The 27,925-nt window shown below is 44.1% G+C and overlaps 2 protein-coding genes across 8 annotated transcripts in view; one reads left to right on the top strand and one right to left on the bottom strand.

Annotated features, from left to right (window-relative positions):
• The first annotated feature begins 5,825 nt into the window (after positions 1 to 5,825).
• On the top strand, positions 5,826 to 14,906 carry LOC8036187 (ribosomal RNA processing protein 36 homolog). The gene is made up of 8 exons (XM_002411717.5): positions 5,826 to 6,198; positions 6,287 to 6,302; positions 6,482 to 6,542; positions 7,867 to 7,938; positions 7,994 to 8,060; positions 11,379 to 11,558; positions 12,275 to 12,389; positions 14,740 to 14,906. The coding sequence occupies exons 1-8, from the start codon at positions 5,926 to 5,928 to the stop codon at positions 14,871 to 14,873; spliced, it is 918 nt and encodes a 305-aa protein (XP_002411762.3). The 5' UTR covers positions 5,826 to 5,925; the 3' UTR covers positions 14,874 to 14,906.
• A 2,235-nt stretch (positions 14,907 to 17,141) lies between these two features.
• The window catches only part of LOC8036186 (spectrin beta chain), a 120,349-nt gene continuing 109,565 nt past the window's right edge, over positions 17,142 to 27,925 (bottom strand). For 2 of the 7 annotated variants that reach the window (XM_029975332.4, XM_029975330.4), the window contains 8 exons: positions 27,358 to 27,429; positions 24,709 to 24,819; positions 22,320 to 22,416; positions 21,687 to 21,762; positions 21,007 to 21,110; positions 20,232 to 20,274; positions 19,195 to 19,337; positions 17,142 to 18,520 (listed from right to left, as the gene is read on the bottom strand). In XM_029975332.4, the coding sequence (XP_029831192.1) occupies positions 18,517 to 18,520; positions 19,195 to 19,337; positions 20,232 to 20,274; positions 21,007 to 21,110; positions 21,687 to 21,762; positions 22,320 to 22,416; positions 24,709 to 24,819; positions 27,358 to 27,429 (650 nt within the window). In that variant the 3' untranslated portion in view covers positions 17,142 to 18,516. The remainder of the gene's footprint in view (positions 18,521 to 19,194; positions 19,338 to 20,231; positions 20,275 to 21,006; positions 21,111 to 21,686; positions 21,763 to 22,319; positions 22,417 to 24,708; positions 24,820 to 27,357; positions 27,430 to 27,925) is intronic. The other 5 variants (XM_029975335.4, XM_029975331.3, XM_029975336.4 and 2 more) reach the window with 3 other exon arrangements.

Below are 27,925 nucleotides of genomic sequence, written 5' to 3' on the forward strand. Positions count from 1 at the left end.
TTCCGAGCTTTCACGGTCGGTTGGATGTCTATAAAAAATAGGAAACCTTATGCCAACATGGCTAAAGAAAAACTTATATTATTCGCTCTTTTACTCGAGTATTGTCTTCCAGTGTGGGGCACGAACGACATCGACCACAAACTATAACTCGCAGCTCACACTGCAGAAAAAAATGTTGCGCCTATTTGAAAATTATAAGGGTAAATTACAAGACCTGCACACTGCACCACTTTTTTTAAAAAAAATATGGCATTCTCAAGGTCAATCAGATTTATGACTTTAAGTTATTACAACTGATTCACAAACAAAAACTATATGTGACGGATATAAGTGATGTAACGCATGCATACCCTCTTCGACACGCACATAAGCGGCCCCCTCATACCCATACGAATTATGGAACACAAACAATGGAATATCAAGTCAGTAAAGCTCCCAATAACCGTAAAGACCACATAGATTTTAATAACACTTCTAGTAAATTAAAAAAAAAGATGTCGGGACACTCATGGTGGGCAGTGGTAACCCCTTCTTATATGAATCTGTATATAATAACTAGCTGTTTTTCTGGTATAGTCTTAAAATGGATATTTTGTTTACTACTATAAGCGTTAACTTTGTAAACTGTGTGCTGCTGGAAAGCGCTGCACTGGGGACAGAGACCTTGTCGGGCTTCACGCCTTTAGTCCCTGCCTCCATTTCAATTGATTCCGAAAAAAAAAAACATTCATTCATTCATTCATTCATCTGAGGTATCGAATCGCCACCTTGCGCCTGCTGCAGTACCCCCGCGCTTCCACGTTCTTCGAGTCTTCCTAAAATAACCCATGCGCGGGTAACAGTTTGGTCATTCGGGCTCGCAGACTTTGTAACCGCATCCGCAATGTTCATAGATTATTGTATACGCATCCGAACCGTGTCCGCAAAATTCAGAACTGCATGAGACTCGCAATACGCGCATTCTTGCTACACCATAAAATCCAGCGTAAATAAATAACAATAAAAAAAGCGTATGGATGGTACCTTACAGATGAAACGTTTTCTTATCTTTGTACAAAGAACTCTTCGAGTCAGAGTACGGTGAAGGTCGTTTGATCGTACTTATATGATCGTCCACAGTTTGTACGTGTTAACACGTACAATTGATCGTCTACAGTTTGTACGTGTTAACAACAACAATTCTGCTGTAGTGTCTGTTCATTCAGGGGTGCCTCAAGGTTCCGTAATTGGTCCTTTATTGTTTCTTATTTATACTAATGATTTAGTATCTAACATTTCTTCACAAGTCTGCTTGTTCGCTGATGACTGCGTTCTCTATCGCAAGATCACTGACCAATCTGACATTGTTCATCTTCAAAAAGATCTTAACTACATTGCTCGCTGGTGCGATGCTTGGCTAATGGAATTAAATACGAATAAATGCAAGTCCATGAGAGTATCGCGCTCTAACACTACATGTCCTACATACTATATCAACAATGCGCCCCTATCACCTGTTTCCAGTTACAAGTACCTCGGCGTCTATATCACCTCTAATCTTTCATGGAATACCCATATTGAGCATGTTGTTGGTAATGCCAACCGTATGTTGGCATTACCAACAACCAACAACTATACTTAAAGGGGTCATGAAAAGCTTTTCCAACTTTTTCCTGTTTCGCTTTCCTCCTCAACTCATAAATCGCGCATTCCACCAAACAGTTAAAGAAGACGAAAAGGGGGAGTCCCCTCTTGCCCGCACTCTTGTTTGTGTAATCCCGGACACATCCATTCTCCCCCTAGAAGGTTAGCCCGTCGCTCAAAATTCAGACAAAAGTCGCTTTTCCCACCACGTTCATTCCGAAGCTGACAGTGCTATTGAAGCTACGTGCTCGTTGGGCCAGCCACACTTGCCACGTGAGCGTGGCAAATGTGGCTGCAGAGAATGAAGTCAGGTGATGAAAGGGAGGCGGCTGGTTGGTCTGGCAAGCGCGTAGCTTCCACCACAATGTCAGCTTAGGGGTGAAGGGAATAAGTGAGGTCCGGTTGCGTGTGACGTCAGTTTGGACCCGATAACGCGCTTTTGGGACCGCGGTTGTATCACAGTGAAAGGGCAGAGAGGTTGCGAAGGGGAGGAGGTACGAAATAGTCCGCTCTGTTTTCAAATTTTCGCTCTGAAAGTCAGGCTTTTGACTTTCTACCTTTTTCTTTTGGTCCACTGAACGATGTGCTATTAGTAAAATCCCAATCTAAAATGATTTATCCCAACCCAAAAATCGTTTCATGGGCCCTTTAAAACGTAATTTTTCTCAAGCGCCTTCATCGCTAAAACTTATCTGTACAAGTGTCTAGTCCGCTCTAAATTGGAGGACGCTTCATCTGTGTGGGATCCCGGCCAACATTGTCGTGTCACTGCATTAGAAAGCATTCGGAATCGAGCAGCTCGATTTATCTTATCTAACTATCATCGTGCTTCCAGTGTAACATCTATGAAAATAACTCTGTCATTACCTGACTTATCTTCCCGCCGTAAATGTGCTCGTCTCTCCTTATTGCATAATTAAAATCTACCATCACAACTCACTTTTACGCCAGTGCCTCATGCTCGAACCATCTTATCGCTCAGCTCGCCTTGATCGTGCACATAAGGTTGGCATCCCAAGTTACAACACTAACACATTCAGTATGTCATTCATACCTCGTACGTCAGCAGATTGGAACCGCCTTCCCGCTTCAATTGCCTCCATCACTGACGTTTCTCTTTTTAAACAAGCACTTGGTAACAGCACCCTTGGTTGACTGATTTAATTGCCATCATTTTTTAGAGCGCAGCTCTTAGGGGCCCGTTCCCGGCTTGAGCGGCGTCGGCGTCGCCGTCGCCGTCGGCGTCGGCGTCGGCGTTACCAAGGTCATCCCAAGGTCACGTGGCCCCCAAGGTCATCCCAAGGTCACGTGACCCCACTGAAGTCAGGTGACCCCACGAGGTCACGGACCCCCCCGAGGTCACGTGACCACCCCCAGGGTCACGTGACCCCCGCCGGGGTCACGTGACCTCCCCAATGACGTCATCGATGACGTCACCGGCATCCGCATCGTCATCATCACTGATGACGTCATCAGTGACGTCACTGATGACGTCATCTGTGATGATGACGATGCGGATGCCGGTGACGTCACTGATGACGTCATCAGTGATGATGACGATGCGGATGTCGGTGACGTCATCAGTGACGTCACTGATGACGTCATCAGTGATGATGACGATGACGATGCGGATGCCGGTGAGGTCATCAGTGACGTCACCGACATCCGCATCGTCATCGTCATAATCGCTGATGACGTCATCGGAGTCCGCATCGTCATCGTCACTGATGACATCATCGGCATGGTCACGTGACCCCCCCCAGGTCACTTCACCCCCCAGTACCCTTCCCTCCTCCTCCTCAAGAGCTGCGCTCTAATTCGGTGTTACAGGGAGTTGTAAACGGCTTTTTCACGCAGCATTTAGAATGTTTTAAATGATTTTTGCGTGCAAAAAAAAAAAAAAAGAAAAAAGAAAACATTGTAGATTAGGTACGTAGTTTTTACCACTTAAAAATCAAAATTAATGGCTATAAAATTTTTGTGTTCCCTCCCCTCTGAAATGTACTATGTACCTTGAGGGTAAATAAATAAATAAATAAATATGATATGTAGGGCTCCGTGTTTTCGAATAAATCCGAAAAAAAAAAAAAAAAAGCTTCGGGAAAGCATTTGCCGGTAAAATTTTTGTCAGTTCGGATTTATCCGAATTGCTACGTTGCTTATGAGTCATTACTACGCTACGTTGCTTATGAGTCATTACCAAGGAGCCTCCGAACCTCCTTGTAATACCTTCGGACCATGAGAGATATAATAAATGAAAATGGATGACAATATGGCCATGCTACCCCTCCCCTCACCTCCCCCCCCCCCCCCCCCCTCAAGAAAAAAAGAAAAAAAGGTCTTGGGAAAATGACACCATAATTATCTTTCAAGTCTCGGACCGTTGTCAAAAGTCTCGTCAAGGTTGGTTCAGGGCAGCACGACAAAAGCCACTCTTTTGGTTTCCAGTTTGGGCCATGGGACTTAGAGAAAGGAGAGGGTATCTTTCTGTAACAGTGAAAGCTATGGACCATAGAGATTGTACAAAATAGGGAAGAGGGGCAGTTGAAACTTCTTAGTTACTCTACCTTGCGCGGCCGCGGGAGAGATTGATGGGATGACTACGAGCTTCCTTGCGGCTACCTCCAGCAGTTTATTGATTTTAAAGTATCGACGTTTATCGAAGCCACCCTTGTGTGCGACTTTTGTCGTGAGACAAATTAGTATTGCCAATGACACCAACACCGAATTCAACTGAAGAAATCTTAATTGATACAAGCGCGTTTTATTTTTTTATCTGGCATACGTTTGCATCCGGAACACTGCGAAATTAATCTCCGAATTTCGAATAATTTGGAATCAAACAAATATAAACTCCGACAAGCTCCGAATCTGGCAAAAAATGAACTCCGAAAAACACTCTGAATTTGACGAAAAATAAACTCCGAAAACACGGAACCCTAAAGATAAGCAATCAACCGTGCAGAAACACTTCGCCTCGCTCGAAAGATGATCGCAGGCAGCAAGTTACTAAGTAAAATCATGTGTTTATTTTCAATACTTAAAAACCAAATTAGCAAACTCTACGTAATTATAAGTAGTATTTTTAAAATCTGTTCCCGTTTTTATTTATTTATTTTTTCGTCTCAAGCAAATTTTATGACTTTTGGACGTGTAGAGAACAAATGAGAGATTACAACCCCCTTTCTTGTGGAACCGAATAAAAACTTTCAGCTAACGGTGGTCTGATTAATATTCCACGAAAGTCATATGACAGCCGCCGCCGAAAAGAAAGATGACAAGAACAATATTACGAGCGGCGCCAAATATGACCAGAGTTCAGCGCAAAACAACAACAGCAAGTAGGGAAGTTCCAAATTTATAATCTGGAATTCTCTTGGCGGATTTTGAGCGATCCAAAAGCGCTCAAGATACGTGCGTCGAAGAGAAGATACCAGCAAAAAAATGATGGGAAACAAAAGAGGAAAACATATGGCAGACTGCCTCGAGCAGTGCCAGCACATGGAAGCGCAGGTTTGTACGTAGCTACCCTCCCCACTTTAGTAACCTACAGGAGAAAGTGCCGATTGTACACCCAGGAAGCCGCAGAAAGCAGCCTAATTTGGAACGGGCGGAGCTCGACCGTGCGACCCAAGGGCGCAACGGGAGCACCGACTGTGTTCGGTCGACATCATCAGAGCAGATCGGCTGGGTAAGAGCGATCGATGTTCAGATGTGTCAGAGACACACGCTTCCAAACACACTCGCGGTCGCACGGCCTTTTATACCGGACGTTTTGGAAGCTCCGAGGAGATCGGTGAGCCAAACTCCGGCATTTATTATCTAGATATCTGAACTCAATTGACAATAACGGGAGTAAGAGACTTTGAACTGTTGCGACTGTACATTCGGTGAAAAAATGCGAACATCAGACATGACACATTTCGTGTGATACCGTTAAAAATGTGTCACTGAAGGAAGAGGGGAAGTAGGCGAGTAAATATGTGAAAGAGAATGCGTGACGTGTTTGAAGACCCACGTGATCAAAGGAAACCACACGGGAGTGGCTCCCGTCTGCTCCTCGCACCCGTGTGCCGCCTGCGCCGTGCCGTTCGCATCGCTTTATGACGTCACGTTGTAGTTTCCATCTTGTGAGTGTCACTAAGTTTAACTCCAGGGTTTCTGAAGCTTGAATAAACGAACGTTTCGTAATCTGTAAACATGGCCAACATGGCGTTCTCCATGATTCGCGGCGCATACAAGTCGTTGTACGTAAAAACGTGACTGAATTCTACGAGTTGTGGATAATTTGAGTCGACGAAAATGATGCGGAAGAAGGGAAAAGTGAAGGCGGACGCTGGCAGCAAGCGTGGAGTTGTGCAGACTGTAATAACCACGAAAACGAAGCCGCCGAAACGCGTGAAAGCTAAGGAGGCTGCCCAACCTTCTGCTAGCGAAGACGAAGAGTTCGCTGATGCCGAGCCTACTGTGGACTTTTCTCATCGAAGTGATGCTGACGGGGCTGACAATGAACTAAATTCAGAAGCAAGCGAAGCTTCTGGTGACGATGACTTCGAGTTGGAAGACAAACCTGAGGTGTGTCAATTGTCTCGTCAACGTTTTCTGGGGTAAAAACGCACTCACGTTTTGACCTACCGTACTTTTATTTTCATGTTTCGACCAGGGCGAGATTAGGAACGGTAAGTGTAACTGTATCTTCATCCTCACACGCTTTTTTCGTTGTCTTGGAAAACAAAGAAAGTGACCTGGCGAAAATGTTTGCGTCCCAAACCTTGAACAGACAGACGGTTTTACACGCAAAAAACTCATCGTATGACTTTTTTTTTTTTTTTTTATGCGACTGATTACGTTTTTACAGATCTTGCCTCTATGTCATTTGAAGAGCTTCACGCGCTCAAAGAGAAGATCGGCCTCAAAATGTATGTAAATGTTGCTTAAGGGGGGACATGGCCTCGGAATACAAAATTTTCAGAGAAAAACATTTTTTTCAAAAATGATATGTTTAGGCTTATTAACTTTCAAAGAATGGTTTCAGAAACTTTCATTTATAAACATGCAGGATTTATCTCAGAATAAATTATTTTTGACATGTCGGCAGCCCTCTGAGTCAGCAGGGAGCAAGCTTTTTGAGTTTTTTATTTAGCACTGCTTCATACTCCTTTAACCTAGCCGCAACATCTCACCCTCATTGGAAGTGCTATTTACTCTAGATTTAGCCCGTAGAAGCTTTCCAAGTTTACAAGTATCAATGGCTAGGAGGACCCAATACATCCAAACAGAAAAAATTCTGAAAATTTGGTATGAGCAATCTTATTGGTTGAGACCCGAAACAGGGTTTACGAGTGGCCCTGCCCGGTGACATGATATTGTGCCATCTTCAGTAACACCCTTTCACAGTATCGTCCACTTCAGACCTTATTCCTGCTTTGCTGCTCTTCCTTAGTATGATTTGCCTCTTAGTTCTTGCCAGTTTATTTGTCAACGAATGCCTGCTACAAATGTTAGCTAGCCTACAAATGACACAAACTGGTAACTATTGCCAGGGGAACAGGGAAGTCTCGAAGAGGAAGGTGCTAACAATGCACCAGGTGAATTTTGCCTACCTCGGACTCACAGAAAAGAAAGAACCCAAAGTTGAAACTTCAAATGCATTTTTCTCAGTTTCACTTTTTGGCAGGAAATGTGGTACGAGGAAATGTATCATTTGACATTTTGAAAGTGCAAAGATTTCATTCAGTGGTGTCCTTGACTGAAATTTCCTGAGGAACATGTTAAGGTACTCATAATCTGAAAAAGCTAAATTTTTCATGACAAAAAGTGAATATTTTAAAACTCAGAAATTTGTTAAAATCATTTGCTCTTTTTGGGTGTTATTGTTTTTCTCTAGAATTGCATTTTCTACATTTAATTTTTACCTTAACTTGCACTGTGGGTATTCTACTTCACATTAAACCAAACATTTTGTGGATTGCAAGTATTATTTTTTTTAAATACATTTCCTAATAAAGTAACTTTTTTCTAAAGCTTGTTAAGCATAATATGTTGTAGAATTGGCCTATAAGGCTGAAACTTTAGATGTCACCAATCCTAAAGGGGCTCAATTCACCCTGAAAGTTTGAATCACTTTGAGACAATGGTTCAAAAGTTGACCCTCCCAGGCCATGTCCCCCCTTAACCCGTTCCTCTTAGCCGTTAATATGACTCGCCTTCTAAAGCTCTCACCCCCACGCTTCCGAACCAAAGGTACAAAGAAGCCGTCTTTGGGGTGGACCGCAAGAAGTCCAAGAAAAATTTCAAGCGAGACAACAAAAATAGGTAAGGCATTCTTACTTCGAATCTCGTTCCTACAACTTCCACCTTTTCTTCAAAGGCCGAGAGAACAGTCAGCAAAGCATCAGGTCCCAGTGTACAGAGAAGTCTTCCAAGTCAAGAAGAAGGTAGGCAATGCTTGTTTCATACGCAAGCCTACGCGCGAAAAGCTATAATTTTGCCAAGCCTTCTTCTTTACATTTCCTGTGTTCCCCCTCTGAATTGCTGTTAATCTGCATGTTGCACGTGACCAGTGCCATAGTGTCATGCAGAGTCGAGAAGGGGTGAGGTGAGGTAAGGTAAGCGGCATACCACACCCCCCCACCCCACCCCCACCCCCACCCCATTTCTTCCTTCTATTCTGCAGTAGGGTAGCAACTGCCTATTATCAGAATAACCTAGTAGGCAGAGGCATGTCATGGTCAGATTGTACATGTGGCAACATTTCAGAGAAAATGATGCAATGCCCCAAAGAAGAGGTGCATAGATGAGGAAGAAGATAAGTCCTTTATACATAGGGTAACCATAATCTGCAGCGTAGAAAACGGGGCCAAAAACAAAACAAAAACAAGCTCTGCTACTACTCAGTTCACTACACATGCACATTTTTCCGAAGTTCTTCGTTTAGTTGAATACTTAAGCAACTTCAATTTTCACTCTTTCCTGACCGCGCCCATAGGCCATCGATCACCGGTGATTGGTGGTTTCCAAGCGCCGTCAAGAAATTAAATTTAGTGCAAAGAATTATGTTCCACAATTTCGTGGATAGCCGAAGAACTGTAGTTTCATGTTGAATGTAGGTTTGAGCTTTATCACAAGCTGGTGGGCCGTTAGAAATAGTCCTGGAAACGGTAGTTGCATTTGTCTAACTTGCATCAGTCTTCATAACAAAGATGGGATATTTACATAATTCACCTGTACTGTGGCATATTTTCTCGACCTTGAGCTTTGGGGACATTTAAAGAGATACTACAACAAAATTTCGGCGCTCATTTTTTTTTGTCTATATGTGTTCAAAGGAGCAGTATCACATCGAACATACCAATATATCGTTAAAAAAGTCTCGAAAAGGAATTTTAAAACAAATTAAACGATTAGCAAAGAGCACCTGGTTGATGTCGCTAACGCCTCGTTTGTAATGCCCGTCTAGGAACCTTGACGGCTAGTGACGGAGGTTGTCTCGCCTCCGGCCACGACAAGAGAAGAGGGGAAGGAGGAACTCCCCTCTTCCCGAGAATGCCTTTTGTGTGTTGCAGAAGTCGCTGTTGCCCCCTACAAGATTATAGAAGATTAACCTGTCACTCAAAATTCGTACAAAAGCAGCCGCTTCGGTGGCTGGAACAACTAGGCCATCCTCTCGACGTCAGCCTCGGCGTAGATTTGCTCGTCTTGAGACGACCTACGTCACGATTGCGTTGGATGTCACATGGTCTCCGCTGGGCCTTCTCCGAGCGCTTGCCAGAGTGGGCCGTTTATAACAAAAAATACAGCCACCAGGCTCAAAATACAAACGTGCGATTGTCATTTACGGATATTGTGAATCATATTCAACCTTTTTTTGAACACGATGGGAATATTTCAAATTTCGTTGAAGTATACCTTTAAAGGATGTTATAGACGTCGCTTATCAGATGGTAGTTGGTAAGCATCACTATAATTTCCAAGGCTCTCGTGAGCCGGCGTGCATGTTTTATGTTCCCAACAAGGCGGACAGAAATGCTAAATATGAAGGAACTGCAATCAAGGCTGTAACCAAACCAAGGTAGAACACTAAGAAAGCATTCTGCTGGAGATGTGAATTGTACTATATGTGTTTCACCAATATAAGCATTCCTTCGTTGAAAAGCATACATGTTACGGAGGCTAACTCTGACGAACCAAAAATAGACAACGTCAATTAGAGTGCACAAACTTTCAGAAGTGATAACCGTGGGTATGGTGCATATTTTGGATGGCCTGAATTTTTTTTTTTTAAATTTTGTCATATATTTTATTTATTTGTCATTTAATTTGACATAGCTGTGGAGGTTTCAGTGTTTATTATATACCTTCCACACATACATTGTAGTTTCAACAAATAAAATTTTAAAATCTTTTTTTCACATTGTACCAACCTCTGTTTCTTTTGAAAGAACAACTAATTGGCCACGTTTTGATTTGTCATATAGGTCTGTACCCAAGTGGGGACCTGAAGAGAAGCCCTGGACCCATGAAGCAGATTTCTCCTATACTCCGTTTCAATGTAGCTCGTCAAACGTCGAAGGCTAGAGTCCAAGCGAGCCCATCAGCATGTCTGAAAGAGACACGTGACTTACTAGGTAGCGCAGTGCTGTTGAAAACACGGGCAGAGGAGAGAAGAATGCCGCTTTTGCACAAATTTTGAGTGACAGGGCGGACAAAGCGACATCCGGGACACATAAAAGAGGTTCCAAGTCCAAGTTTAGGATCATTGCCCTCAAGGACATTTTCCCAGGAATGTGTTACATGAGGGGAAGTGCAAAAGAACAGAAAGTTTGAAATACTTTTGCAATATACTAAGAAAGTTCACAAATATACTTCAGCAAAATTTAGGCTGGCGGAACAAAGCTAGACATAGTCATTGGTGGTTCTGGTAAGAGCAATATCAAGAGCCAAGCAGAAAATAGAAGGCAAGCACGGATGAGGAGTTGAGCATTTCACGCAAAATACAGATTCCTTAAAGACAATTTTAACATGTAGCGCAATGCTTGCACATACATATGAGCTATTCTAAATGGGCGAAAGAAAACTAGACATTGAGATTGGTAGCACTTGATAAGGACTAATAGAACAAAGCAAATAGAAAATTTTAAAAAAATCCCAAAAGCTGAGTTAAGCATTTTTTGCAAAATGCTTCCTTCCCCTCTTCTCCAACTGCTTGGGTTCCACCTACACTTTGCCCCCGCACTTTTGGTAAAGGCTGTCACGTGCTTTGCCGCGGTCACTCCAATTGGCCGACGGGGCAGCGTTCACTTTTTGCCAAGTTGCGGTCAAACGGAGTATAGTATGAAGGGTAGGGGGAAATGTTTGTCCTTGAAGTGGTTCACAGCAAAAGCCCCCTTAGGTCATAAGCCTCTCATTGGCGTAAAAGGCAAGGCCGGACGCTACTCTGGTCATTTGGAAGGCAGAGCAGACGATTAGGCGAGAAGCAGAAGCGGTCAGAGACCATGTCGCTTGTTGATGTGTGTGTTTTGACTTTGATTTGTTATTATGGATGACTCTCACTATTTACGACTATTTCTGGGGAACGGATATGTTTGTGTTAATGAGACATGACTGTACATTCACAGTTTATTTTTCCTCATGTCACATTGCAGATCATTCCAATAGCAAGTGCTGTTCAATGAAAAGCCCATCAAGTGCCATTGCAGCTTGATTCCATTTGATTGAAGGCCTAAGCCAGGCAACTTTTTTTTGTGTTTTCCCAGGTTCATCAAGATCCGCGGTTCAGTTCTAGGGCCGGCGACTTCGACGAGCGAGTATTTAGAGAAACTTATTCCTTTGTGCAAGACATCAAAGCCAAGGAGAGAGAAGAGCTGGCCGAAATGATCCGCAACGAGAAAGATCCGAGCCGTCGAAAGACGCTCAGGGGCCTGCTCCAGAAAATGGTAGGGACATTTTTGAGCCAGATTCTAGAGCCAGATTTTGGATGACTAGGGTTCTGTGTTTTCGGATAAAACCGGTGAAACCTAGAAAAACACTTGCTGGTAAGATTTGCGCTGTTTAAAAGACTTTGACATTTTAAAGGGTGCTTGTTATCAGCATCTATTCAAGCGAATTGGTCAATGTTGCTGTGTCTCTGGGTTGCAAAAGAAGCCAATCATGTATGTGATTGCATTAGCATCTGTTCTGGTTCGCAATCTAGACCACAACATCATCTGGGTTTGGAGCATTTCTGATATAAGTGGAAGCTATAATCCTTCAGATTTCTAATATATATTTCTCACAGTTGGGATGGTTTTTTCTGTCCTTTGATGCATTGGTGTGCTGATACTACTCCATTTCATGAAGAACTATGGGAAACCAGGAACGTAACCAAAAACAGTAAACTTAGAAAAGAAGTGCAGAATTTCGGAGAATCAATGATCTAACAGAAATCAATGCCGAATCTGCCATGAAAAACAAATTCGGAAAAACACCCTCTGATTTGCACCAAAGATGAACTCTGAAAACGTGGAAGCATAATTATACGGGTATTTTTGTGCACGTCTTCCATTTTTATAGCGCTGGCTTAGCACAGGCACCTCATCCGTCCAGCTCCACAAACCGATCAAGGATGCACAACTTAAGGTTGTCCGTTTTTTGTTGGTTTCCCTGCACGTAGCAAAACCAAGAGGCCAGTGAGAGAATCAAGAGCAAGAAGGTGGAACTGGAGAAGCAGTACCACAAGTTCCTCGTGGGCCACAAGGGCGACAACAAGCCCTTGTACCTCAACAAGAGTAAGCGGAAGTGCTTGCATGACATTGTGGGAGGGTCACTAAAGTGGTTTATGAAATCGTTTCTTCATGGCCTGCAAAAATCAAATTTTCAACGTATTGTGCTGCAATTTACTGCAGAGGCGCAAGCAGGTAATAGAAATTTATAGTGAAAAAAAAAAAAAAAGAAGAAAAAGCTTTCCTTGTTTAAAGAAGAGAAAAAGAAGAAACCTGTTCTGGGCAATCTATGCTGCCACATCGCCGACAATGCCTGCATAGAGAGAAGTGCTGCCAACAGATGGCTTACGCTGCATAGAGGAAGCGCCGGCTGATTCGGGTTCTTTTGCAGGATCGTCTGCTATCGTAATCGGAATGTCGGCAGCACTTCTCCCTACATGTGCACCGTCTGCAGTGTGTGGTCGTAAATTGCCCAAAACAGGTTTTTTTTTTTTGTTTATTTTCATTCCTTGATTTTTTTTACTGTAAACTTCCACTACCTGCTTGCACCTTTGTGGTAGATTGCAGCGTGATACATTGAGAAACCAATTTTTGCGGGCTGTCTGAAGTGCCTTGGAAGCGTTAGTTTACATGTTGCATTTAAAAAAAGGGGCGTGTCACAGTATTTGGTCAGAGTTCTTGAGAAATAGCTGTGGCTCCAATCCATGCTGTGGAGGTGGCTGGACAGCGAAGCTGTAAATGACACCCACGATTATCCATTGCGGCGTCACTTGAAAATCCACGCACATGGCTCTACAAAAAGTGAAACCAGAGACAAGTGAAAAGTACTTAACCACATCCTTTATTACTTCACAACGACATTCACGACTCTTTTATGATCAGTGTGATGCACACTGAGATTTTCGGTTCTCACTGTAGAGATGTTCTTTGCTAAGGTTAAATCAATGCATGATCCATGAATGGTGGTTGGTTGAGTTGCATTGGTGAAGCACATTATATATGAAAGCATGGTGACGTCACTACGTGATTTCTATGCTGTTCGGTACTTTTCTACTCGGAGTAGCTTACGCAACCGTAATCTTTACCGGGAAAAACACGTGGGGAGAAGGAACGTGCTTCGCATTGTTCGTAGGCTTCGTCGTCATCCATTATGCGGTTTGCACTTCACATGAGGGCTTTGAACGACGTCTACCCCTTTCGAAGCAGCTGCAATCCTAATCTTTACCGGAACGTGTGGGATTGTTCACACACACCTTATCATCCATCATGTGGTTTTGATGCTTGTTTTGTGGTTTTCTTTATTGAAACGGATACCGAGCTGTATGCTGTATGCCTGATTTCAAAGGAGACATGCTGTTTTGCCTTCAATTGTTCGCCGGAAGTTTTTTGCTTACAACGCCAACGACACGAAAATTTCCTTGGCTGGTAGAAATATACAGCTTCGCTGTAAAAAGGCCACGCATGATCGTAATTTTGGATTTTCTAGGATACTCTGAGTGTATAGATTGTGTTTCCGCCATACAAAGGCCATCCTGAGACTTTAATGCTACCAGCATTCGTTTTCTAGCCAAAATAAATTTTTAATTGGATTAAAGTTAGGTTACATGTAACTGTCAACTATTACCTTGTTCTTTGGGAATATGATACTACTCCTCTGTGGGTAACCTCCCCATGAATGATAGTGTTATCACTGCACTGATAATATAATCTTGCAGATCTGTATTATCTGTATTGCACAAGTGTGTGTTTTATGGGTCCATGGGGCTCATATGCTGGGCATCCACACAATATCAGAGCTCAAAAAAGAACTGCTGCACAAGTGCTCCAGTTAGGTTACTTTAGTATTACAATGCAGACTGGGAAACATTCCTTTAATCAAGCAGTTTTGAATGCTATAATAGCACTCAACAATCAATACAAAGCATGCAGTTTTTTTTTTTTTTTTTTCGTTTTATCTACATGTTTTAAAACATTCAAAGTCTAGAAATTGTGGACTGGAGAGGAGGAATGGAAGGGACAACACAAAGCTGTGCTCACTGTGCACCAACCAGTTTGTGCATGCGTACACGTCCGACAAATTTACACTGAATCTCGCCAGACCCAAACTTTGCTCAGTTCTCCCAACTGCTACACCAAACTCTCAGCTTGTAGAGGTTTAAACCCTCCCACCTTTACACCACCCTACAGACACCGGGCATGTCTATAGGGTGGTGGAATGCACAAAGTAAACTGTGAAACATAAAGGAACATTTACTACGATCCCTTTCATCAATCCAGGGTTCAAACTGCTCACTTTTTGCAGCCCCATAAAATGTTCAATAGTCCACATAACTTGACGATTATGAGCTCTGCCATGTATCCGTGCTCATTTAGACATTTTTCCAGCGTCACATCTTCAGTCGTATCTCTTTTTCAGCCGAGAAGCGCAAGATTGAGCTTGCCGAGAGGTTCAAGGAACTGAAGAAGGCTGGCAAGTTGGAGAAGTACTTGGAGAAAAAACGAAAGAAGAATGTCAGAAAAGAGCGCAAACTTTTGCCGGCACTTGGTTGAGACTGACAGCAATAAAATGTACATTATGTTGAACCTTTATTGTGCGAGAAATCTGAAGGGGACTCTATGAACTCCATACCATCTGCATGTGCAGTTATGCGATTGGTCAGAATCATCTTTGGGTGCCATGTTGAACCTTTATTGTGCAAGAAATCTGAAGGGGACTCAATGAACTCCATACCATTTGCATGTGCAGTTATGCGATTGGTCAGACTCATCTTTGGGTGCCCTTTCAGTCTCATTCTTTTGACTGCAAATACTATGTAAAAATTTAGGAGATGGCCTATTCAACTGAAATGCAATGCCTTTGCTTTTCCTCATATCACAACAGATGGTTTAATTTCGCCAAACACTCAATTGGCCATTTAGGTTTTAATTTCACCAAATACTCAATTGGCCATTTAGGTGTACATAAAGGCACCAGTCGTCATGCAATGCCATGCAGCTGCTTCTTTCTAAGCACATGTTGACTTGGAGAAACATAGCCTAAACATACATGAATGGTAATTTTAGGTATGAAATTGGGTAAACCAATAGTGTACCACTGAAACAATGTTAGTATTGAAGTTTGGCCATCACTCAATTATGCACAATAGTATTTTGCCCCTGGGCAAGAAGAATGTTTTCTTAAACTAAACTCCTACATAGCTTGAAGAAGTTAAATTGCAAAGTTCCATTTATCTACTGCCAAATTGTTTAACTAAATATGTTTTGTCTTGAGTTCTCTTGAAGAGTCCAGTACCTGCATAGAGGGAGATTGAACCGAGATTTATAAATCCCTTTACTTCTACAACTTGAATACGAGAAAAAAAAAATGTATGTGCAGGTTGCCGGGACATTAGTGCCCAATCTATTATGTTTCAGTATTGAGAAAGTTAATAGACTTCTAGCACAATGTTGGCACAAATTCCTATTAATAATAATTTAATACTGAGCACTCATATATACCTGCATGTGCCCTTTGATGCATAGAGCTACTATGCTGCGACCTTAAGATTTCTTACCTTTTCTGAGGCAGCAAGAGCTAGCGGACACAATGTATGCATTGCATTCATTTTGGCATATACTTCTACAAATCTATGAACTCATGTTCCTGAGGCAACATTATGGCAGTAGTACTGCTTTCATATGCAGCATGTGCAGATACTTCACTTTTCAACAAGCAGGCATTCCGACAAAAAGCAACAGTTGACCAAGTTGAAAGTTTACCTTCGTCACCAGGCAACGGTGTAAAGCGACTGTTTAGGAAAAGCACCTCACTTGCACTGCCATCGGACGTGGATCTAAACTTTTTCGACAGTTTCACTAAATGTCCCTATTTTGTTCTTATAGAGACACCACCTCCCAAACAAAATGTTCTTTTCAGACAAAATATCAGATTATGGTGCAAAGACACTACACTAGAACTATTTTCACACTGAAATGAAAATTCAAATATACCTCTCACACTTAGAAACAAGTTAAACATGATGACAATCTCACGTTCGTATTTTGAATGGACGACTATAGTATTTGTTCCAAATGGCCGATTCCGGCGAGTGCTCGAAGAGCAGCCATGAGAGAGTGTGAGCTTCGCCACTTGGTAATGAATGCGTTGAAACCTGGCCATTCAAGATGGCCAACGACTGGGTCGGCAATGCTAGCGGAAGTGGTAAAGTGATTAGCCTCCGCTTCGAGTTTTCCTTTCCTTTTAGGAGGGGTGCGGGAGAGAAGAGAAATCCAGTTTGGCCAGGTTTGACAGGACCCGCTCAGTTTCCCGCCATACTCCCGCGGAGCGGCACTGCTTTTAAAAGGGAGACGCGACGACATTCGAAAACATCTACCAGGTGTAATCTGGTAATCGGTTTGTTCGTTATGTTTTGGTTTTGACAATAGGTGCTAAAATTGTGTTACAGTACCGCTTTAAAGCAACAATATTGGAGAGGAACAAGTGCAACAATAAAAGATAAGAATGTTTCTCACTTTACACAAGCCTACTGGCACTAGAGGGTCCCACCGACCAGGAAGCTTCTTTGTCGCCATACAATTTCAAGAGGAAAAGTAGACATTTTTTTTCTATCGGCAATTGTAATGTCAGCAATATTGAGGAATCATTCTAAGCAGAATTTACTGAAAGTAAAAAAAGAAAATTGTTGCATCCCCCCTTTAAACAGTACCACACTTTGCTGTCGCGCAAACTTCGTCCGCACTTGTATTGCAAGCGGAGCCAGCAATCTTTGAGCTCGGCCCCACAGCGCAAACGGAGAAAAAAAACAACGACAGAGAGCATAGCTGCCGCTAAGGCGTCAATTCTTTATTACTTGCCTCTGTCATCTTCCGCTACAGTTAGGACGACACAAGACAATAACGCAAAGATGGTTCAAGAAAAAAAAAACCCAAAAAGAACATTGGTATAACGCGTCTTTGAAGCGATCCCTAACTTGCTTTCGAGTCTTTCTCGTCTCGTTGACAAAGCACAACAACGACAGCGCACACTTTTTTTTTGTTTTTGCTGCTTCTGCCTCGGTGGTCACTCAAGCTTTACAGGGTGGTTCGGTTTACTCGAAACGGTGGAAACCTGCACCTCTAAGAGTATGCTTGCAACGACGAGCTATGTTACTGATGACCGACAAAGAGGCAAGCTAAAGAAAGCTTTTTTTTTTTTTTGTCTCCTTAATCCTCTGAAGAAGCTATATATATATATTTCACAATAGATTGCAAGAAACCAAAAAGGCAGTAGTAGCGAGACGAACGAGAAAACCCAACAATTAAACGCGCACGAAAAAAACAAACAAAAAAGAACTGGTCTACCGAACAAAGTGAAGAAGGCTAAACACAAACAAACATACACAGAGCCGGCGCTTGGCCGGCAAAAATCTGTCGTCACTTTCGCGTTCTCTTTTTTGTTTTAAAAAAACATGATCTACTTTTGAGACAGGAAACAAAAAGAAGCCCCAGATACTGCTGAACCAGGTACATAAAATAAAAAAAGGAAAATTCTGATAAGACACGTAAAACGCCGCTCGCGCCCGGTGGGAAGAACACTATGAAACGCTTTAAAACTAAGACGAAACTCCGATAAAACGCCGCCCAAACCATTCCTTTAGCTGCATGGTTAAAAAAGGAATGCTCAAAACTTTTTTTTTTTTTTTCTTTTTAAGGAACGGATTCTCGAAACAACACTACGGACATTCTGTCTCGCAAGCGTCAACACCGGAAGAGGAAAAAAATCTTTGTTTTTTTTTTCCCGGACAGTGCGGTGTGAAGAAACAACAACGATGTCAATGTGCTGATGCGGTGGTTGGTTGCTTGGCTCGCGCGTCTTGCACGTTTGCGGCGATGCAAGGACGTCGGGCGGGGCGACGCCGGGTAGATGTCGGCAAATGTCGGGGGGAGATCGGGGAAAGGTAGGGGGGGTCGATTTTTAGTGTTATTCTGTTTCCCCGGACGAGGGGGAGAAGAGACGGGGATGAAACACCGCGACGGCAGCAGCAGTGGCAGCGATGCTCGTTCCAACGAGGCTTGGCAGAAGACGGCGGAGAACAAATGTGTGGTAAGGGAGAAAACGCCAAGAGGAAAAGAACGGAAAAAGTTTTTCTTCTTCTTGTCTCGGTAGCAGCCCAGAAATTTTTCTTACATTTTATTGTCTTCCCCTCGCTCCACTTCAACTGCAAAGTAGAAGAGGACAAAGTCACGTTTAGGGTGGCATGCAAACAAAGCGCACGGCGTGAGCAGATGTTATATAAACTTTCTAAACAATAAAAATCCCCATGCTTACGCCGGAATCAATGGCAAAACAAACTCTTCAAAAGCTCCATTTTCCCACAGTATACATAGAATGACCTTGACGGCCTATTTGCAGCATTAATCGGCTTTAAACAGGCCATCCGACACAGTTGGCCCAAAGTCGACACTGGCGTTCTGTAACAATTTGCTCGGAGCAGGTCTTCCACAATTCCTAGAAAACCGGCATGGCGGTTACTTTTCGGGGTTCGTCGACACGCACCGAAAACACAAAAAGCCATCCCCGTTAGCCTCCAAGCCGACAGTGCGACGGAAGCACTGTCGGCTTTTTTCCACATTGCCATACCTTTTCCTATACCCACCCATAGAGAGAGGCTAAAGTTGAGGCTTGGGCTAGTTGGTACGACATATTTGAGAATTAAATCTGTGCAAAGGATAAGGAACCGTATGAACAAAAACAGCACCGTCTCCTTCTTCATCTGGTCCCTCGAGACGGTTCATTAGACCGGTAAGCGTATAGCTCCCGCGGTGGTCGGCCAGGAACGGGCAGTGCTAAGTGCGTCGCCGAGAGCTGCCGCGAGATGAGGAGGGCACTCACTTCTTCTTGAGGGTGAAGAAGCTGCGCTTCTTGGGCTCGTCCTTGCGCTCGGCTGGCAGTGTCTGCGCTCTCGAGGGCCCCGCCGACCCTTCCGCCTCGCCAATGGCTGCCTGCACCTTCTGCAGCCACTGGCCCATCTCCTCCTGTGCACGCAACCGACCGACCAATCAATCAAACAATAATTTATTTCATGTATCGTACACGAATTGAACAGACACCGCTATAGTGCTCGTCTGATCGGAAAACGGTTGAAAGTAAAAGTCGCACGTAGAGGCTAGATTTACTGAACAAGGCACGTTTCGGGGTAGTACCAGTTTGGCCATTATGTCGCTTCAAATCACCAACTGCAGTTATCCGAAACTTGATCTGAATGTGCGGAAAACGCTTTCTTCCCCTCCAAGAATGACGTCTTTTGATCGTCCCAACACCGTATCTTAAGTTTGGGAAGTTGCATTTCTGCGCTGTAACCGTCAGCAGTTGTGCCCGCTCTGCGCTAGGCACCAAAATGGCAGCTCCCACAAGACAGTCGAAGAATAGAGTGTGAATGCTCTAAGCGTGGCATATCTAGCGACTCTAGTCGAGGCCACAGGAACATCCTCCACCAGAGGGACTCACGTGACGCAAGCTGCAATTGCTGTATCAATCTGGGTCTCTAATTTTGGATCCAACTCCCAGGCTGGGCATTGACGCAATAAAGCGGTGCAGATACGTACAGCCCTGGTAAGCAGCAATGCCCATACATGTTTGGCACATAGCTATGCATCAATGAATGGCTCAAACCCGCTAACGTAGGAAAAATGCTTCACTTAGGGGCAGGGGCAGTCAAAAGAGTTTGGAGAGAACCCCCCCCCCCCCCCCCCGGGGGTACTCTGGGGAACTGTAATGTTCCCAGGATTCCAGATAGAGAACCAATACTATAAAACGAAACTATCGAAACAGCATTTTCCACGTCACTGCACTGGACCATAGAGGGTGCATTTCTGCGGCACCTTTTGCCACAACGATGCTACAATGCCAAGACCAGGGATCAAACTTACGTCGTCCCTTCCTTGGAAAAGAAATTCTCCTCCGTTGGAAAGTCTGTAATAAGAGAAAGAAAATGGACACGATTATCAAGAGTTCCATTTTTGATGTCATAAAATGTGGCCAACACCACCAGAGAGAAAAGAAGCGCATGAGTTATTCTTCGCCGTGCGAGCCAAACCTTTAATTCGTTGTAAGAAACTCATTATTAAAAGCCCAGTGCTTGTACAGTCCTGCGGATCATACGAACCCAGCTAACACAATTTCCAGCGGGTGGACTACAGTCTTTGTGTCTCTTATACAGCACAGTAATTGGACAGGAAACAAAGGTGGGAGTTCGATGCTTTCGGGATGCAACAGACGTGCAAAATCAACCCACAGCCACTTCCCACAAGCTCTCCTCCCCCCCCCCCCCCCCCCCCCGAAGATCGTTTTCCCAGCTATTAAGAAAAAAAACATTTACAACACCTTACATAAAAAAAGAAGAAAAAAAAAATTGTGTTTGTTCGCACAAATAGCATGATGCACATTGAACACCCAAAACTAGCAGTTGTGCTGCACCGGCCAAATCTCTCGTCTACAGCACGAACCTGTGACGCCAATCTTGCCGTCAAAAGTTTCAACAACAATTTTGCTTCTTTTAGTAGCAATCGTGGAGGCATCGCCGGCACGTCACACATTTCTGTACGAAAACATTGCAAACACTGCAAAGAGCTGACCTGAGAGCCTGGTCACCCTCGGAACTCCAGTCACACAAAGCAACAATTAGGAAAAAAAGCTGGCACTCACTTCAACCGGAACACGTGCTTCTTTTTGGTGTAGTCGGCGGCGACCTCGGCAGTGGCGGTCCTCAGGTCGATGGGAGGTTCGTTGCGGTAGTGACTCTCGGGCTCCTGCGTCGGCGGAGGGCACCCCAGTCACCGAAAGTTACCAGAGGCACCCGTCGCTCGAGACGCCTACACGCCACGCCGCTTGCACTCTCGCCAGTTACCACCAATCATCAACCTACAAAAGACGACTTCAAAACCTTTCCAGCGAGCACCGTCTTTCGAAAGAGTTACAGCGAGTTGCCAAGACTGGGATGTGCACGACTGCTTCGGGAAACGAGTTTAGTTACGGTGACCAAAGGCCACCAGTAAACTGCACGGTTAAAATGTATTTTTACATCGTAATACTTCATTCCTCGTAAAAAGTGAAAAGTTTAGAAAAGAAAGTAGCATGAGCAATGGATTCATGCTGTTTTTCGGTCAATACCACCATTTCTCTCTTTGACTACTAAAGGTGATGTCCATGAAATTGGCAAAAGAGCTGACAACCCTGGAAAATTGAAGGCAATAAGCTCGTTGTCTTTCTCACACTGTAAAGACGCACTAGATGTGACCCAAATTTTTTAAAGACGAGGTTCGATTACACGTTGCATCACCCAAAGACGACCATATTCTGCTGAAAGAGTGGCACGCCGTCCGCACCTGTTTATAATGCTTTTGGTCCTTGTAGGCAGCAAGCACGGCTCCCCGGATCACCACGTAGACCTTCTCCCATGACCTGTAATCGCCGTCAATGCCAATGACTAAACAGCGGCACGAAACCTGTCCGTATCGGCAAAACGGTGGTGCACGAATGAGTCGACAGATTAAAGAGAAACATTGCTTCATTGTGAACACAACGCTCCAGCTAGCACTCTATCATTCATTTTAAAAGTTGGAATAATTTTTAAGTTTTAAATGAAATAGCCAAATTGCCCCCCCCGCCCCCCCGCCCCGCCCCCGCCCCCCCCCCCCCCCCCCCCCCCCCCCCCCCAGCGTAGAGCTGAATTATGAAGCTGATCTCAACTAGATCCAGCTGGTAGTTAGTCTCAGTCCAAGCTGGGAACAGTTCCATAACCAGGCTCTAGCTGGACTGATTTCATCTGAGAGCTTTTGTGGCCAAATAAGGGAGATATTTCTTTCATTACAAATGCTTAAAGGCAACTTCTGACTTTTGAACCGGCAACCGTGTGCAATATGAAACATGCACTTCTATCCCCAACCATCACATTGGGGTCAAGTTGGAGCTGCCCCTGATGCATAGTATTGATCAAGGCCCTCTGAGAAAGAACTGACCGGTTAGAGGCCTTCTTGGTGGTCGACTCCCACTCGTGCTTCCTCAGCAACAGCCCCTCGAATTGGCCATCTTCATCAGTCGGAGCGCTGAGCTTCTCTGCACCGAGCAACGGGAAACCGCAACATTACTGTGACGCCGAGACTCCAGGAGGACCAAAGGTGTACCGTTGTAATCACGGCTAACTGCTGCGAGCCTCTCGTCTCTAGTACAAAAAACGTTACCAAGTTGAAACCCAATCGATGCGGCCAATTCTGTCACTTAACAAAAAAAAAAAAAGTGTTTACAACTCTTTGTAATGTTGAATTAGAGCGCAGCTCTTGAGGAGGAGGAGGAGAGGATACGGAGAGGAGGGTATGCCTCTCCTCCTCTGTACCCTCTCCTCCTCCCACCCCTCCCTCCTCCCTCGAGACGTCACTCGTGAAGGCCTCGCGAAGCTTCACGAGTGAAGGTCACATGAAGGTCGTGACCTTCACACTGAAGGTCGTGACCTTTGTGACATCATTCTGGAAAATGTCCCATAATGCAAAGTGCGGTTACGGCGCCGCTCAAGCTGGAATTGGGCGCCTAAGAGCTGCGCTCTACAAGGGCTGGAAACGAGACAGGGAGCCAGTTACGTAGTGCCTATCACCGCTGACAGTTTCGGAATGAAAAGCACGGCCAGTCCAATCCCCGTTTATTTGAGCTGCAACTGATTATCCTACCAAAGGCTTGCACTGCGTGTATATTTGGGCTTGCCGCCCTGCCATCTTCCAAAAATATAAGCTGAAACAGCATCAGAATTGGCTTCTGCCGACGTAAGGCAACTTCCCTCCTGCACTTCCCTTCTCACGCAAATTAGCAACCGTGACTCGTCTCCAAAATTGTGTGGTACTACCACGTGCGATTCCACGGGAATTACTGCTTCGTCAAACGATTAGTATGTGCCTCCTTCTTGTGGTATAACCGCTTTAATTCAGTCTCTTCCAACTCTCCTGGATGGCAACAGCTACAAAAGTCACAATGCAATGCCACTCCTTCGCATAAACAATGTGCAACAAGGAAAAAAAATGACGGGTATGTAAAACAATCCATGCTCAAATAACAAAAAATAAAGCAGAACTATCATCATGCCAGGTGTTCTACAGGTAAGGTTCAAGCACAGGCACACCCCGAAATTCTGCAGAACTACTGAGAGTATATGTCATTCAGGCATTTGTTGGCAGTCAGACAGCCAGTAAGTCCATCCTCTCTTATGAGCAACTTCACAAAGTCAGTTTTCCTCTCAAAACCTCAACTTGACAAGTTGAATCCAAAACATCTATCGCCCTAAGTATACAGAGTAGATTAATTTTACTGCTAGCATTTCATACCTATTAAATGTAACAATGAATAAAATTACATGTGCATCCTTTTTTTCCTTGCCCTAAAAAAATAATTGGTGTTTTGAACAAGTCTTGTGGACTGACACCTTCTATTACTCATTTAAAAAAAGTTTAAACACAAATTACTAATTCATCGAAAACCCCCTAGACATCTACCGTTTTTTCAAACATGACTGATACCGAGTTCTTTTGGAAAAGACTTTCCACCCCCCAAAGTCCTTGGCTATGCCTCTTTCCGTCAACGTAGATTTGGGGGCTTGATTAGCGTACAGAACTTAAAAACGCCTACAGCGCTACCAGGTGGTCCCGAGCTTCTTCCCCAGTGTCAAAACGTGCAGTATTAATTTTTCTTAACCCCTCGCATCGTTCCTAGCTGCAAATGCTCCCTACACCCTTTTGCCCCAAACTCTCCCCAGGAAGCAGTAACAACTCACAATGTTGTCATACCCGACGCACCTCAAAGATACACCTGGTTCAAGTCCCATGCAGCCAACTTCGATGCAGACAGGTGTCATACCGACATAAAAAAATATCATATCTACCATACGATACACATAGACATAGAAAAACCCTTTCCCCCATTGTAGCGGACATATAAAATGCAATATAAAGTGAACGCTGACTCCCCACCTCACAACACCCAGATCTGACTGCCGGCCTGGTTAGACTCTCAAATAAGGCACCCAACGAATGCTGGACTAGACCAAAGAACGTCGAGAATAGGTCAATGAGCATCGGCATTACACCAACGAATGTCAGAATTACGCCAACTAATGCCGGCGCTATGCCGACGATCGCCGGTATTGTGTCGACAGGTGCCCGTGTTATGCCAACGAATGCTGGCAATAAACCGACAGACCATGGCACCGGGTCAATGAATGTCGACGTTCGGCCATTGAGTGCCAGCATCGGGTCAACAACCCGGTGCTATGCCGACGAATGTCCACATAGGGACAACAAATGCCCACATTTGGCCAACAAACGCCGACATTATGCCAACAAACTCCCGCATTAGGTGCGTGTCTACCTGAGAAGGCGGCCTCGTCAGAGTCATCCAGTGGCGACTTCTTCCTGCGCCAGCTCCCAAAGGGCGACTTTGAGCGAGAGCGCTTTTTCTTGTCCTTGGGAGGCGTCGGAGCTTCGCATGCAGGCAGCAACAGAACACGGGGTCGAGGGAGAGAGGGCATGCTGCTTCGTTAGCCAGGGGAAAAGGCACAGACACTACACGCAAGAAGAAAAAACGGCAGACAAAACAAAAAAAAAAAAAAGAAGAGAAAAAGACGGAAACAAAATGAACCTCGTCGAGCTCCCATGTTTTTTCCCGCCCCCGGCTTTACAATGCGGCACGTTTCACTTTTAACCTTAGATGCCTCACTTTCCCAAGCTTTGAACTTAGAGCTTTATTTTGTAAAACAAGCATTAAAGTGGCAGGATGTCGTTTAAAACAAAAGAAATCAATTGTTTTAGCGAAATGGCTTTTGACATACTGAGGTTCACCGAAAGGTTCCTGTCGAAGTTTCTTTATTGAAGTCTGTAAGCATTTTAGAGACTTGCCAGCCAAGCTTCACTTGTTTTAGTCACGTGATGGCAAGCTTACCAACAGTTGCAGAAGGGGAGCTTTTATGATTGCCACTTGCAACAAATGTTGTGCCCTTTCATTTAATACATTTTCTACGGAGGGAGGATGGTTCTTTAATGGTCTTAAGATGCCACCAGTCTTCGAGACACCACCAATCGGTAAAACCATTCAAAGGACACCGAATGCCTTCGACAACGACGAAGAAATAAAGCTTCATTGACAGCGCCAATTGTAAAGCCGGTGGGGAGCGAGCCTGGAAGGCGACTTGACTACAACTCAACTCTAAAATCAAAAGACTACACTAAATGTGAGAGTTAGTGGCGCGACACATGCTGTTCTTTCAACGCAGGCTATTCAAAACTGTGCCAAGGCAACCGAAAAGTGTCATCAAACAGTCACAGGCACCACCAAATATCCAAAATCCAGAAAGGCATGCAAAAAAAAAACCAATAAAAACAGAGTCCAAGACCATACTGCAAGCAAAATCAAAGTTCAGGTCGTTGATACCAGCAGACACAGGTAGGAGAGAACTCCCACAAAAGATTTAGAGAGAAATAAAAGGAGAGAGAGATCAAGCACGAAAGAAGTTCCACGTGTCCCGACTTACGGCGACAACCACCTTGTGCTCAGTTAGACGCCGTAAATTAAAGAAAATGAAAAATACCCAATCTTCGTAAGAAACACCACAAAAAAAAAAGCCCCAGACAAAACCAACCATCCCTTTTAAAGACAAGCTTTAAAGGTTACACTAGCACCATTACCGTCAAAAGCACCACAAATAACCACTGACAGGTTCAACCGATGTTTCAGCAAGGACCGCAGTAAACCAGGGAAAAAATGTTAAAACGAAATAAAAGCTGCTCAAAATTTCCCATTGCAATGAAGCCCAGAAATAAATTCCTCGCAGAGCAGTCTCAGCCTCGCTGCGCTTGCCAAAGCTTTCGGCTGCGGCAAAGCGACAGGCACACAAGCCCCTTCACCTGCAGTGTTCAGACTTTTGCGCAGATGACCGCACTCTACCTCAACAGCACTAGGTGGCGCAATAAATTTGTGAGCCGTCGCAAAACATAAAAATCTAAAATAAATGTTAATGTAAAGTCATATCTCTCACAATAGCCGCTACAGATACAACTCTAGCAAGTTTCTCAGAATGAGGCACAATCTTTGAACAGTTGTGTTAATATGAAGCTTGGTACAAAAGCTAGCAATTATTTAAGAAGTTCTTTTGGGAATAGTGCACGTACGAAACATGACACAGCAGGCTCGGGCATGTGATAGCCGCTTTTTTTATACGTGACTAAAAGGCTGCCATCACAACAACTGGCGTGTTGGAACATGCTCTCGTGCAGCACCAACTTGGATGGTAATGTTTGATGTCTCAACTTGTATGAGCAACTTGCGACATAAGAGACAATGCCGCATTCGGCCCTACCATGTCACGCAGTGTACAAGTGCAATTACCGGGCACAAAAAGGGGACGAAAACTCTCTAGTGACAGTTGCTTAATTTGCTTGTTAAAGGTGCTGCTTCTTGGAATTGGAACTAGTTCCAGTAATATTTGCTGCAAGGTGCAAAGCACTAGTGATACTGATTGCCAAGGGTGTAACAGGCTATACGTCAAGGAGTTAAAATATACATTAGAGCAGTGGGAACTGTCCACAATTTACCAACCAAAACATCATTACGATAACATCAGTACCTTTACCATGTCAGTAGCTTGAACGCCTAATAAGCATTACATAGAAACTTGTAAATGCTCTGCTGCGAAAAATACTGTGGAGGGCTTGTAATGTCAGTATTGCTTCCAGCTTAAGATCTAAAAAAATATTTTTGCAGCAAGAACATTTTTTTTTTTTTTTTGTAAATTAACTTTGTGATAAAGGTATTCAAAAGCAGTCTAGGCTTCAGCACCTGATGTTACATCGGTGGATGAACACACATTCGTCACCCTCAAAGGGACTGGTAAGTGGATGCAGGTCATCTGCACAAAAGTGTAAACAAACTTTAAAAAAAAAATGTGAAGATGAAAAAGATAAAAGGAATGATGTCGACAGCCCAAGCAAGCCACCAGCCCCGAAAATGCTGGCCACGACTTACTGCTTGGAGCGGAACGAGACGCCGTCGCCGCTGAAGGGGTCGCGTGCGGTGCGGGAGAGCGGCTCCCACTCACTGGCAAAACGACAACGTGCGGTTAGCCAAGGGAAAGAACGTGCGCACGTGCGCACACGCCGAGAGGGCACACGGCACGCCTGCCTGCACCGTGCACATGGCGCCAAGAAACAGAACCTGCTGCCTGCTGGCTACGAGATGAGCAACGGACCCCCGAGATACGGTGGTTATGGCCTAAAGTGCATCAAACGAGGATTTTCGGTTTGTTGCAGTTTAAGGGTTTGTGTTGCCTCGTTCGAGTTTCGTCACGTATTAGGTGTCTGATCGACTGTAGTCCTGAAACAAAACTATCTTTACATCAAACAAACTTTTATATTGCCATGATTGGCTCAGATTACATAGCCCTTGCAGAACTGCTAGAAAAAAATATCTTGGTGGTGCTTAAAATGTGAAAAGTGCTAAAAAAAAAGTCTTCCCATAAAGCACACTCAATGCTTTGCCTCACCCTTAACAATAGATGATCATTTCTACATATGACTGTATTGATCTGGTAAAA

Source organism: Ixodes scapularis, unplaced genomic scaffold (genome assembly GCF_016920785.2).
Source record: "Ixodes scapularis isolate PalLabHiFi unplaced genomic scaffold, ASM1692078v2 PGA_scaffold10__122_contigs__length_95168666, whole genome shotgun sequence".
Classification (NCBI taxonomy): domain Eukaryota; kingdom Metazoa; phylum Arthropoda; class Arachnida; order Ixodida; family Ixodidae; genus Ixodes; species Ixodes scapularis.

Coding starts and splice junctions, on each gene's coding strand:
- LOC8036187 (XM_002411717.5), top strand. CDS start 5,926: ATGATGCGGAAGAAGGGAAAAGTGAAGGCGGACGCTGGCAGCAAGCGT. Junction 6,543..7,866: donor GAGAAGATCGGCCTCAAAAT/GTATGTAAATGT, acceptor TCCGAACCAAAG/GTACAAAGAAGCCGTCTTTG. Junction 12,390..14,739: donor GCCCTTGTACCTCAACAAGA/GTAAGCGGAAGT, acceptor TCTCTTTTTCAG/CCGAGAAGCGCAAGATTGAG.